Source organism: Microcaecilia unicolor, chromosome 6 (assembly GCF_901765095.1).
Source record: "Microcaecilia unicolor chromosome 6, aMicUni1.1, whole genome shotgun sequence".
In the NCBI taxonomy this organism is placed as follows: domain Eukaryota; kingdom Metazoa; phylum Chordata; class Amphibia; order Gymnophiona; family Siphonopidae; genus Microcaecilia; species Microcaecilia unicolor.
In genome coordinates this window covers 130,220,950-130,234,929 of record NC_044036.1, presented here as the reverse complement: position 1 = coordinate 130,234,929, position 13,980 = coordinate 130,220,950, and the positions used below count along the sequence as shown (strand labels likewise).

The following is a 13,980-nucleotide window of genomic DNA, read 5'->3' as shown; positions in this document are numbered from 1 at the left end:
CGCCGGTACCGGAGGGGTAGGGCGCAACAGCTCTCCCAGGATCTCTGGGAGAACGGCCCGGAGGCTCTCGTTCAGAGCGGCTGCAGAGAAAGGCAGGGAAGTCGATGCAGGCGTCGACGTCAGAACCTGTTCCGGGCGTGGAGGCTGTTCCGGGCTGTCCAAAGTGGAGCGCATCGACACCTCCTGAACAGAGGGTGAGCGGTCCTCTCGGTGCCGATGCCTGCTGGGTGCCAACTCCCTCGGCGACCCAGAGCTCTCGGTACCGACACGGGAAGGGGACCGGTGACGATGCTTCTTCGACTTCTTGGAACGAAGCATGTCACCGGAGCTTCCTGGTACCGACGAGGAGGACGTAGAATCCAGCCGTCGCTTCCTCGGGGCCGAGGCCGAAGGAGGTCGATCTAGGGGGGCTGTACCGCAGGAGCCCTCAGGGTAGGGGGAGACCCACCCGAAGGCTCACCGCCACCAGCAGGGGAATGGACAGCCCTCACCTGCACTCCAGACGATGCACCACCGTCCGACGACATCAGCAGACGAGGTCCCGGTACCACCGACGTCGATGCAGCTATCCGATGTCTCGGCGCCGATGCAGAGGGCCGATGCCTCGATGCACTCGATGCACTGGCGGCCGAGGATGAAACTCTGGACGCTGAAGACGTCGATGCACTCGATACCCCCGGTGCCGATGCCGACGAAGAGCCCGAGAACAAAACGTTCCACTGGGCCAATCTCGCTACCTGAGTCCGCCTTTGCAAAAGGGAACACAGACTACAGGCCTGAGGGCGGTGCTCGGCCCCCAGACACTGAAGACACGACGCGTGCCTGTCAGTGAGCGAGATTACCCGGGCGCACTGGGTGCACTTCTTGAAGCCGCTGGAAGGCTTCGATGTCATGGGCGGAAAAATCACGCCGGCGAAATCAAAGGCCGAAATGGCGAAAATGAGCACCAAAACTTTGAGGGAGAAAAATCTCGACCGAGGCCGAAAAGAGGCCTACCCCGACGACGAAAGAAAACTTACCGGGGCAAAATCTGAAAAATACGGGAAGGGGCAAACGAAACCCGAGAGGGCTTCCGGAGCACTTCCCAAACAGTTTTTGAGGATTTTCCGAAGAAAAAACACGTCGAAAAAGGACGCGCGAGGTCGACTTTCCGGGGCTCGACACGGCGAAAACACAACCGTACCGAGTGCGGACGAAAGAAGACTGGCCGGCTCGAGCTGGTTTCGGGCGGGAAGACGGCCGCGCATGCGCAGTGCGCACAGGCGCGCGAGGGCTAGCAAAGGACTTTGCTAGTGAAGATTCCGATTGGAGGGGCTGCCGTGGACGTCACCCCATCAGTGAGAACAAGCAGCCTGCTTGTCCTCGGAGAAATACATTTATATTCTGCAATTACCACAAAAGTTCAATGTGGATTACAATAAAAGTAACCAGAAAAAATCTGGGAATTAAAAAAAAAACATTTAAAAATTTAACATTTTAATCCCCTAAATATTGACTAATAAGTAAACTCCCAAAGTTAACTGTATTTGGCAGCAAATTCCAAATCTTTGCTTATAAATATCACTTAAAGATATTGAACAGTCATGGGCCTCAGGATTGATATCTGCTTGTCTCTCCCTCACAGTGAGCACCATTTACCACTCAACACATTTCTAATCCAGTTCACCACTTTCACACCTGCTCCCAGATTGCTCCGAATATTCATGAGCTTCTTCCTATGTGGTACAATATCCAGTGCAAGTTCTCGATCTATAGTCATACATTAAACGATTTGATACAATCTGCCTCAGGTCTTCCAAACTACTGGACTGCAGATTACTGAAGCAAAAGCTAATGAACCGAATCTCAAGTTTTCACCAGAGAGATAAAGTTTACTGTCTTGTAGTTTCCAACCTCCTTGGTTACCACTTTTGTACTTTCATCTAAATCAGGGGAGCTCAGTGTCTGTCCTTGAGGTCCATAACCCAGTTGGGTTTACAGGATTTCCACAATGAATATGCATGAGATCTATTTGCATACAATGGCGGCAGTGCATACTCATGAAAACACGACTGGGCATCTGACCTCGAGGACAGACACTGAGCACCCCTGATCTAAAGGATGTGTTCAGTAGATCTTTGGAGACAGCAGTGTTCCATTGAGTTTGAGGAAGGGCAGTTATGGTCCCTTTTCACAGAAATGGTAACCAAGGAGGTTGGACTCCAAGCCAATAAGCCTTACCTTTGTAATTGGACAATTAATGTCGACTACTGTTCAGGAATTCCTGCCCCCTCACCTCACCTCAGGGATGCAGTCCTCGTGAGTGACCACTCTGACAATATCATCCAATGGCAGGAGGGAATTGCACTTGATCTCTGTGTATACGTTCTTGCCCTCTGTACACACAGCCAACAGCTCCACCAGGTGGATGTGGTACATGAGGGGACTATTCTCATCCATCCTGTCCCTCTCTGATCTCATCATCTGCACCAGCGTCTGGAAAGAAGCTCTGTCATTGTAGAAGACCAGGACATCTTCTCCTGAATTTACCAGCTGCAAAACAAGTACCTGTTACACACAAACTTCCCTGTTCAACACCCCCACTAAATTACATACAGTGAAAACCACCCCTCCACCTTCTATACCCCTCCCCCAAATATACAATGCCTTCCTAAGGTCCTATTTCCCCATCTCCCTTCCACAATCAAGCAGCTGATCTTCATTCCCTCACCTCAGCCATCACTATATCTTGACACTTCTTGATGAACTTGCCCTCGGCTTTGACAATTGTTTGCAGGAACTTGATGTAGTGCACACTGCGACCATGTGTCTCAATACAGTGTACAAAGTGCTGTACTACCCGCTCATTAATCTCACTGCACAGTTGGAAATTATTCATAAAGATGTGTTGCATGGTCACTGCCTCCAGAATCTACAAAAGAGGAAACAAAAATGTCACAAAGCTAACCAGAAGTAAGTCAGTCCCTCTTATTAGAGGGATCAGGCAGAGGTTACTGCGTTTGAGCAGAGCCACTTATTTAGGAGCAGAAGACTAATAGTCCAAAGAGACCAGCATCCTGTCCTCAATAGCCAATCCTCATGAAATCCATGCTTAGCAGTGGCAAACCCAAACACAACCTGGCTAAATGGATGATAACGAACCTATCCTCCAGAAACTGATCTACTTTAATCCAGTGATGCTACTAGTATTGACGACATCTTCACAGCCACCTGCCCTTCTGTGCAGTCTTTCAAGTATGGCTCTGAGATTGGGGGGGGGGGATGAGAACTGCACACCCACCCCAAAGTACAATTACAGTTCAGATTTCTACGTGGATTACAAAATTCTGCAGGTTTATTTCCTTCCCAAATAATCCCTAATACTCCACTTCAACACCGAGCCAAGGATTCCAGTGTATTTAGCACAGTGACTCCAAGATCTTTTTTCTGGATGGCGACTCCTAATATGAAATTCAGCACAGAGTACATGGGAAGGAATTTTTATAAAGTATTTACCTAAGTTAAGGATTTCTGAAGCTGCCAATCTTTTACCCAGATAATAGTACACAGAGGGGCATAATCGAACGGAAACGCCTATCTCCATGGGCGTTTATCTCCGAGAACGGGTCCGTGAAGGGGCGGGCCGAACCGTATTTTCGAAAAAATAGACGTTTTTGAGCTGGGCGTTTGTTTTTTTTAGTGATAATGGAAACGAAAAACGCCCAGCTCAAAAACGTCCTAATCCGAGCCATTTGGTCATGGGAGGGGCCACGATTCGTAGTACACTTGCCCCCCTGATATGCCAGGGCACCAACTGGGCACCCTAAGTCAGTGCAGTGGACTTCAGAAAAAGCTCCCACATGCATAGCTCCCTTACCAAGGGTGCTGAACACCCAACCCCCTCCCCCAAAACCCACAAATGTACAACACTACCATAGCTCTTAGGGGTGAAGGGGGCACCTACATGTGGGTACGGTGGGTTTTGGAGGCCTCCCATTTACCAGCACAAGTGTTACAGGTGGGGGGGGGGGGGGGGATGGGCCTGGGGCCACCTGGCTGAAGTGCACTGCGGTACCCACTAAAAGTGCTCCAGGGACCTGCATACACGCAGGCCTCTAGGACTGGCTGCTGCTATATAACCTTGGCACACCAGTTGACACCTTAAGACTAATCTCTACGAAAACATCCTTTATTGGAATAACTGCCTTTACTCACAGTTAACTGCGGATCAGAGGTTGTGCCCCACTGGCAACGAGTCTCCCTGGTACTGAGATGAGCAGTAGGTCAGAACTGGCAGAATGCTGTACAATGCCCTCATTCAGCTACATTCAAGGGAAGAACTAAGTTGTCTAATGTGGCTAACACAGGAAAGGGAACTAAAACTGGCTTACAAAAATGGCCACTACCGCATGGACTACAACAGGAAACACAACAGGCCACACTCTGACCTAGTAGGCAGGGGGAAAAGCACCATGGGAGAAGAGCCTACCAACTACCAACATTGTGAGACTGTAACACAAGCTAATGAAATCACAGAGCCCAATACCCTACACCCACCACAATGCAATGCTGATGTGACCCTGTAGTGCACCCGAGAGCCACATCTGACCCAGGGAAAGGCTATGAGAGGATCGAACACATTCTGCTGTCATGGAGGTGGATACGGCATTTGAGCTGGCATACAGGCTGGGAAAAAAGTTTTTTAAGTGGGTTTTTTTTTTGGTGGGAGGGGGTTAGTGACCACTGGGGGAGTTCGGGGAGGCCGAATCCCTCCAGTGGTCATCTGGGCAGTTGGGGCACTTTTTTGGGACTTCGTGAAAAAAAAGGGTCCAAAAAAAAGTGACCCAAAATCACGGTAAAAACGCCTTTTTTTTTTTTGATTATCAGCTAAAGACGCCCATCTCTCCTCGGCTGATAACCACGCTCCAGTTCCGCCTCCACCACGCCCCTGACACGCCCCGGTCAACTTTATTCGTTTCCGCGATGGAGTGCAGTTGGAAACGCCCAAAATCGCCTTTCGATTATACCGATTTGGGCGCCTTTGCGAGACAAACGTCTATCTCCTGATTTAGGTCGCACTATAGGCGTTTTTCTCTTTCGAAAATAAGCTGGATAGAATTCTGGGGTTCTCTGCTGCCTGGATCCTACTAGACATCAGGATTTACAACGTAGACCCAGGAGGCCTTGGGCTATTTGAGGGGGAGCCTTCCATCAGGGGTTACTTCTGCATTGAGGGCAGGTGGGGTTCAGCTATAGAAATGTTTAATAGTAGTAGTAGTAGGGGAGCTCTGCACTTGTTTGACTGCCCGAAAGCACACTCTCAGAACAGTAACAAATGCTTTTGAAGACCATAACGCGGGAGTCAAACGCTTGTGGTATTGAGCTACACCAGTCGGTGACTCCTGTGGTAAAATCAAGGTGTGGTAAAAGACCAACTTGCTGCACCTAGGTAACTCCCTCAGCTCCCCCAGTCTGGCAAGGTCCTCTAGTAAGTCAAAGTGTGTTTGTGCTGGAAACACTGACTGTCTGCAGTCCAGAAATTTGATCACCTGACCCATTCACATTTCCAGATCATTTGTAAACCCGTTTACTGGTCCCTGGGCTACTTCTTATTTATCTATTTCTACTGAGAAAGCTGACCATTTAGCCTATGATGTCTTTTAACCAGCTCTCAATCCACAATAGGACATTGATTTCAATACCTTTGACATTAATTTCCTCAGTCTCTCAAGAGGGAAAATTCAGATACATTATCAGTGAGCTCACTTTTATCCATATTAACCTAAGGCATGGCTTTCCTTTGCTCTATCATGCTGGCTCTGTTTATCCTTATGCTCAGTGAGCCTAAGAACAGAGGTACTGGTCTGCAGCCTCCCAATTCAAACCCCTGGATCCTTTTTATTTTTGATTTTTTAAAGTGGGTTCTGTGCCCTTACCCCAGGGGTCAGGAAGAGGTTGATGTGTTTGTGCAGCAGAGCCTGATTCTGCGGATTCCCAGCACAGAAATTCTGCAGGAACTCATGGGCCAGCCTCATTATCTCCTGCATCCGGGTATCTTCTGCCTGTATAGAATCATATAGAGAAGTTTCACCAAGAAGATATTCCACTAGCACGAGTTAAAGGCAGTAAAAGGAACAACACCAGTATTTGTTTAAAGCCCAGTGCTTGTAAACTGGATGGAAACAAGGGATTTGGGGGGGGGGGGGGGGGGGGGGAGTGTCTGGATCAGCAGACCTGGAGGTGCCCTACTCTGAGTGCCTGAACTCTACATGACCGTAAGACGGAAGCATCCAGTACAAGGATTTAAGAAGCCACTATGAAGGAAACAAAGCTTGAATGTTGAATGCACATATTAGACAATGAAACTCTGACAATCTACAGACTTACCTGAGGAGTAAACCGTGTACTGGGGTACATGAGAAGAAAATCACCTCCATATAAAGCAGGTGCAATCTCTGGATAATTGCTCCTGGGAAATTACATGCAAACAAAATCCTGTGTGGGCTTCTGATTTCATTAAATAGTACAATCTTTGCAGCAGAACACATACAGCCAATTTTGATTATTGGCCCACATATTTCAGAGGAGAGTGTGGTACAATTCCACATGAATTTTAAATTAACAGAAACCCTTCTATACGTTCAAAATAAGACCATGGCGTGGGTCCCAGCATCTACAAGGTCACCCTATGTTACGTCCCTCACCTGTTCGACGCTCCTCCCGGCTAAGTCATTCTGCAGCTCCATCCAAAAGGGACAAGGTTCAGTCTTAAGGGTCTGTTTCAGTTTCCTAAGTCTGGCAGCCATCATCCAGCTTGGAGCAAGAGCAGCAGCCATCTTGGCTAGCTCCGGAGGGGGCAGCCATCTTGTCTAAACGAGAACAGGAAGGAACTCCATATCTGGTCTTGGGAGGATCTCCTATGGGGGCTGCCATGTTGGATTCACCTTAGTTTGGTTTGCTCTGATTGCTTCACTATTTAAAGCACTGCCTCCAGGCCTTCTTTGCTTCAGCCTCAGTTGTTCTGAGGAGTTGCTGTCGGAACCACGACGCTTTCCAAGGCTCGGGCCCCTCTCTCGGGGCGAACCCGTTCCAGGGCGCCCTGCCCTTCACAAAGAAAAGAGAACTCTCCCCGAGGCTCCCGCCGGCTTCTCCGGGACGTAACACCCTACATCTGGGTGTGATAGACTGGTTGAGGCAGTTAATGATCAACTAAAGGCCTTTTTTTTCAGCAGGCCTTTTGAATAATTTTCAAATCCTATTTTAATGTATGAATTTTTTTTTAGTTTTATCTCTATATGTTTGTCATCTTTATTACATATGTTAGTATTTAAGACATCCAGCATTGTAGATGGGAGCATGTTGTAAATTTTAAAATAAATAAATAATTCTTTGCCAAAATCAATATCCTTCCCCCACATCCCACCCCTCTACATTGGTGATTCTCAACCGGAGTGTCACAACACACTAGTGCTACAAGCAGCTCTAAGCCGCACAAGCCCCAGCAGTCTGACGGGTGTCAAGCAGTAGAAGCACCCCCACCCCCACCAATAGCAGCACTCTGCCTTTAGTTCTTGAGATCTGTGCTCCTTCCATGGTGCAGCTGCTTGTAGCACTTATTCGATTTCATTTCCGGTGTGCAGAGCACACCAGAATCGAAATCATGCTAAGCACCACTTGCAGCTGTGACACAGGGAAGGAGTTCAAGGATTTTAGAAGTTACTGCCAGTAACCCTCTCTTCAGAAAGAGTCATCTCCTTCTTCCACTGGGACCTCAACTTCTTCCAACTACTCCAACAGAGCCAGTTCTGGCTGCTGCAGAATCTGCTGGACACAAATAAATTCAATTCCAAGCATCAAAAATCGATACACATCTGCTAGTTCCACCGGGTCCGTTATGAGTGATAGGAAAAGATTCTGTTCCCTGATTTTCTCCTGGGAATCACAAATCTGAGAAGGAGCTACTGCAGAATCTCCATTCTGTCCCAAACTATGCTTTTTATTTGAAGTAGGACTCCTCTGTGATCTGACATTGAAAAGGGACCCCCCTCCCAAGACAAGAACAGTCCCCCACTGCCATGCACCACCCCCCGCCCAAACTGGGAGAAGCACTTGGCATGTTTTGCAAGGGCCTCTGTGAAAGAGGTTTCTGGGAGTTACCTCAGGTGCGCCAGCCACAAGCTCAAATTTAGATCAGTGCTGCAGCTTACCATGAAATTAATAGCTCCCAATGAAGATAAAAACTGGCTAAACACCGAAGCTCCGCCAGGAATAGCTCTCCAGTATGAGAACAATCCCACCAGCTGCCCAAATTTGCCTCCGATTTATAGTTTAGAAGAAATCCTTGTCGAGCTGGTAAAAATGTTTCTCTTGCTATCAAAGTCTGGAAACTGAGCCAGCTGGCCCCCTGTGTAAGTAGGAGGAAGATTTTTATTTATTTATTTTAATACATATAGAAAAGAAAATCATTTAAGGGATTGGCAGCAAAGAGAGGAAGTGGGGGGGGGGGGGGGGGGGGAGTCTCACACTCCTCTGAGATGTCCCCCTAGCTCCAAATAAAAATTTCCTTTTTTTTTTTTTTAATAATTAAGTGGAGCCTTTTCCTTTTCTCAACTGAATACCAGTTCTCCAACTGGCCTAGAAGATGAACAGTTTATCCGTTACAGATGACCTAAGGCTGCACAGTGTTCTTATAGGGCAGAGCCCACTAGTCTTTAACCGGCAGATGGAGACAGACTAACAGGCACAACCCACAGGTTCTGGAATGGTCTGGTAAGGACACTGAGGAATATTCAAGCTCTTCAGTTTTCTCTTCTTTGGTTTCAATTCTCTCTTTCCTTTGGTCTCCTTTCATAATCATTCAAGACATTCTATTCTCTACCTCCCAAAGATGCCTCTATTCACCTGCTGCTATATTACCTAGGCTTCCCTTTTGCTTTCCTCCTGCTGCTGTTGTAGCCCACCCCCAACCCCAGCAGGAGGAAGATGTAAAAAAACGAAAACCGGCAGCAAAGCTCTCAACAATGGAGGGATAACGAGAGCAGCACTCATTAGGCTGCAGAAAGCGTGGCCTCCTCACCTCTCATCTCTCTCCCCTGCTCCCAGCAGAGTACCAGTGAGGACTGCCTTGCTCCTCACTAAGCAGTGGCAAGACAGATGAGAATGATTCAAGGGCATGAAGCAAATACTACAGTAATTGCTCCAATATTATAAAAATCTGAAGGCAATGAAAATAGAGGAGAGTTCTGCAGGAAAAAAGGAAAACCCTCCAGAAGTTATCCTCCTCTGAAGGGAAACAATCCATGCTGTACAGTGTGCTACAGGCAGAGGCAGGGTGGTCAGCGATGCTCAGTGCGGGGATTTTATTTTGAAATCTCCACACCTGCTTTACACAGGTTGACTCCATGCACAGTCTACATGCAAGATGCGAGGTAAGAGATCCTTATGGAAATGGCTGGCCACATGATTTTTAAAAGGGAAACTCCATAAGGATCTGTAAGCCTGTGAAAGATTCAACTGATTGCTTATGCACTCCCAACCCTTAAGGTGCAAGTCTACGTCCTACTAAATAGAGAAAAGTTTGGAGAGACACTAAGATGTTATATATATATATATATATATATATATATATATATATATATATATATATATATATATATAATGGATATCCAACATGGATAGGATGAAACTATTAGACTTACAAAATTCCATAGGAACCTATGGACTTTTGTAAGTCTAAGTTCTTTGTAAATACTACTCAAAGTCTTTCATACAGATTCATTGTAGATATCTTGAAAGACTGGCTAGGGGGTAACTCCAAGATGGACTTGAGAAATACTGAGCATACGTTTTGCATGCCCATACCAACCTGCAATCACCCCACACTTTAAAAGTACTAGAAAGATTCAATACTGATCAGTCTCATTTTCTGCAACACTTTTGTCTCCAAGAGCCTTAAAAGAAAAGCATCAACCTAGCACCATGTCAAAGTAAGAGGTACTCAAAGCCTTCTAGTACTCCACTGCAATCAGAAATTTCTACTTCTCATCTTTTCTCTACAAAACCATGCACACAATGGGGAAAAACCAGAGCTGGATTAGACTTGCTTATGACAAGGACTCAGCTGACAATCCCCAGCTATGGTGAACCTTACCTTCTCATAGGGAATCTGTAGCAGCTCCAGGACCACAGTGTGAGCTCCCATGTTTCGCAAGAGGCGTTGCTGCTGTTTTCGACTCTTCCGGACTGAAGCATTCTCCTGGACACAGAGCTTGCTCAGACGGATCAGTATCTGTAAGAGACTGACATTCAGCTTCCTGTAAGCAGGCCCTAGAACATCCTGAACATAAGTCATCTGCAATACCTCTCATTATTTTAAAGGCAGATCAAAAGTTGGTATTATTGATAAACACTATCCTACTCTGTCAATTCAGAAACCGTTGCAGTCAGGTTGGGGGGGGTGGCAAAGACCCAATGTGGCCAATAGGGTAGGCGGGGCAGGTGCATCTTACCTCCCTCACCACACGGTAGTTGTAACTACTAGTACTTTCTTGCTTCTGTGTCTTACTGGATCCATGGTTCTCCTGAAGACAAGAATACAGAATTTGTCAGTACAGCTTCCAGACTGTCTGAGTTTAGAATGGGGTACAGTGTTACAGAAGCTGTAGTAGAGGGAATCCGAAGCACATGGAGCTTTCAAGAGTGGGGGTGTCAACTCAGTATTTTATTGATCAGACGGACCGTGTTGGGTCAGGATCAATAAAATACTGAGTTGACGCCCCCACTCATGAAGGCTCCTTGTACTTTTTTTGTTTGTAAGACAGTGTTAACAGTGAAAGTTCATTACCTCTTTCTTATGTTCATTGCTGTTGGATGTTGTGTCAAGAGTTTCATCTGGCCCCTGACCTTTGTACACCCATAGCTCAGATTTCTCCACTATAGATCGTAGCTGATCCAGATCATGTTTTATCTGCTTGTAGTTATCAACATCTTGGCTGGTGACAAGCAGTTGAACCTGTGGTGGAAAGAACTCTGTTGGTGCTATTCAGCTCTATTTATCCATGGCTAGATAAAAAGGATTGGAGTAGAGGGAAATCTGCGACATTCCCTACGGGACTTACCTGTTTGAATGCCTGAAGGACCTCCTGCCTCTGACTGAAGTGACGGAAAAGTAGCTGCAAAGCTCCTGACACCAGGGGAGGGTAATCGTGCATTGTGAGGTGCAGTAACACGCGTAAGAACGTCCTGCCACCATGATCATCCAAATCCAAGGCCAAGTTCTCCTCACTGAGATGAGAAACAAATTCATTAACACTTTTATCCCTCATTCCAACCTCATTCCCTTTCCCAACATTCCAGTTAGAATAACCCACATCTAACAGATACTGAACTGCTACCAACAAATGGACACAACACCAAAGCAGAGAATCCAGGCAATATAGAGAAACTAAGTGAGGCCAAGGGGTCCCTCTAGCTGCAGATGACAGGAGTGCATTCCCATAGGTAAGAGCTTTTGATAGGATGAGCAATGAGAAACCCAGCTAGCAGGAAGCAGCTTTGTTTGTTTATGTCAGTACAGCTTACAAAAATTTTAACTGTCCTTTAAATAATCTTTTGAGGGAAGAGAATTGTTTCTAATGTTATTTTGAAGCCAGCATAAATACAGGAATGCGGAGAGGGGAAGGTGGCACTGAAGACAGGGTCCATGGTGTCAATACATATGGGACCTCAGGAGAAAAATGCAATATACATGTCAAGTTTGTAAATGTAATGTTTGTTTGTAATGCTCCTGTTCAGGAGCGCATTGCCTTTAAACTCTGCTCCTTGACCCATAAAATTATCTATGGGTTTGCCCCGGAGTATATGCACCCCTTGATCGACCTCCCGCCCAGGAATGTCAACCCTGCTGCTCGTTCCTTCCTCCACCTTCACTTCCCAAACTGTAAGGGTGTCAAGTACAAGAGGATCTTCGCCTCGTCTTTCCGCTATTGGAGTCCTAAGCACTGGAATTCTCTCCCGCAACACCTTAAAACTCAAGCGGACCACGCCCTCTTCAAGAAGTTGTTGAAGACCTACTCCTCACTTTATACCGCTGCTTGATGCACCCTCCCTGGCTCCTACCCTGCTAGTTCACCCTGTTAGATGCTTCTCCCCTGCATACTCCTTGTATATTCTTCTAAGTTTTCCTATTCTGTATTTTATTTAATGTTTGTAAGCCACATTGTGCCTGAATGAGTGGGAAAATGTGGGATATAAGTGAACAATAAATAAATAAATAAATAAATAAATAAGAAAAAGGGCTATGAACATGCAGGGCTGTAGAAAATGAACATGCATCTTCTAGACAGGCCAACAGCCCCAGAAACTTTCCTTCCTCCAAAGATGCCTTCAGCTTGTTCTTCAATGTGTTCAAAGTCAAGGACACCTGAAAAACAAATTTAAAAAAAAAGGAAGCATAAAAAGGTCTATCATAGAAAACTGTCAATAGAGCTATGACCAATTGTGCAGGGTTTGATTTTGAAGTATGCGTTAACCGTACAAGATGGACACTGAAGACTCAATACTGGTTCTATACTCACTGTCCCCAGTACTACAGCCTCAGACACCACACACACTAACCCAAGTTGAGTACCTTTGAGCACTACAGTGCCATGGGCCCCACTGTCCATACCAATGAACTGAGCTCCCCCTCAACCATTACCTTGTATGCAACTGACCTGGTACAGTGCTTGGTCCATCCTGGCTGCCACATGTTGCAGAGTCTAGGGCCTGTGCATTGCTTTCATCAAACTCACACTTAAATATACAGAGCAGGCAGGAGATCCGATAGTCCAAACGCACATTTAAAATGAACTGAAACAAAAAAAGAAATCAAATGCCACTTACAGTAAAGAAACTACCTGCACCAATATTGCGAGACTTTTCAAGACTTTTGAAACCGTTTCTTAGGGTAGTCACTACCTACATTCCTTTCTTACTTCCCCTGAAGGAGCACAGCATTCAGCCCCTTCATGGCTCAATACCTACAACGGCATAAGAGCCCTGATAAACTCTTGAACTGGTCACCCAAATCACAGTACAGAACACAACAGTCATTCTCTGAAAGCCTTCCCTTGATGAGTATTTTTTGCAGCTTACTCAGATGTAATGCAGTTTTGTATGGTGTTATGTCCATTTTAGACTGTTGATTTAGTATTTGTTATCACTATTCATGTATGTGCTGTTGTAACCCACCTAGAATTGGAGACAGTACAGAATATATTTTTAAATAAATAAAATGAGACAAGGTAACATCAGCTGAGGCTTTCATATGAAGGAGAATGAGAAAATCTCAGTTCTCAGAAAGAACACAAACTGTCACAGGGAAAAATCAATGATCATGGTAGCTGTAGACTCTCCTAGGTGGCCCATTTCACCACAGCTATGTATGAAGAGGTGGCCCTTCATTATGGTCAGGGGCTGACAGTGGGCAGTGTTACATATCAGCAGACAATGGCATCTTATGCTACAAACTGTCATCCCTCATTCTTATTATAGGCAGAAATATTTTAGCCTATTTGAATTTAGTTCATACTAGGTACATTCAGGTACAGAAGTATTTATCTGTCTCCACAGGGCTTATAATTTAAAGTCTAGATTTACTAAAGTTGCACTAACATGTCAACACATTATTGCATATTAATAGACATTATTTAAATGACTGATTGCCAGTGGGGCCTATTTACAGATTACGCAGGTTAAATGCAAAATCATGTGCATTAATACATTCATGCATATTAATAAACCTTGCCCTAAAATTGTACTCGAAGACATGGAAAGCAAGCGGAATATTTTCAAAACACTTAGACTTACGAAATTCCATAGTAACCTATGGAACTTTGTAAGTCTGAGGGCTTTGAAAATGAGCCCCCAAGTGACTTACCCACAGTCACAAGAAGCATCAGTGGCATTTGTCATGGCTTCCATGGTTCTGAGCCTACTGCTACAGAACCAAGCAACTGCTGA

General features: G+C 45.8%; 1 protein-coding gene across 5 annotated transcripts in view; it reads right to left on the bottom strand.

Moving 5' to 3' along the window:
- The window catches only part of ITPR1 (inositol 1,4,5-trisphosphate receptor type 1), a 337,019-nt gene that overhangs the window by 174,625 nt on the left and 148,414 nt on the right, over positions 1-13,980 (bottom strand). For all 5 annotated transcript variants that reach the window (XM_030206558.1, XM_030206560.1, XM_030206561.1 and 2 more), the window contains 9 exons: positions 12,693-12,828; positions 12,346-12,400; positions 11,097-11,262; positions 10,823-10,990; positions 10,488-10,559; positions 10,130-10,267; positions 5,916-6,041; positions 2,711-2,911; positions 2,281-2,532 (listed from right to left, as the gene is read on the bottom strand). In XM_030206558.1, the coding sequence (XP_030062418.1) occupies positions 2,281-2,532; positions 2,711-2,911; positions 5,916-6,041; positions 10,130-10,267; positions 10,488-10,559; positions 10,823-10,990; positions 11,097-11,262; positions 12,346-12,400; positions 12,693-12,828 (1,314 nt within the window). The remainder of the gene's footprint in view (positions 1-2,280; positions 2,533-2,710; positions 2,912-5,915; positions 6,042-10,129; positions 10,268-10,487; positions 10,560-10,822; positions 10,991-11,096; positions 11,263-12,345; positions 12,401-12,692; positions 12,829-13,980) is intronic.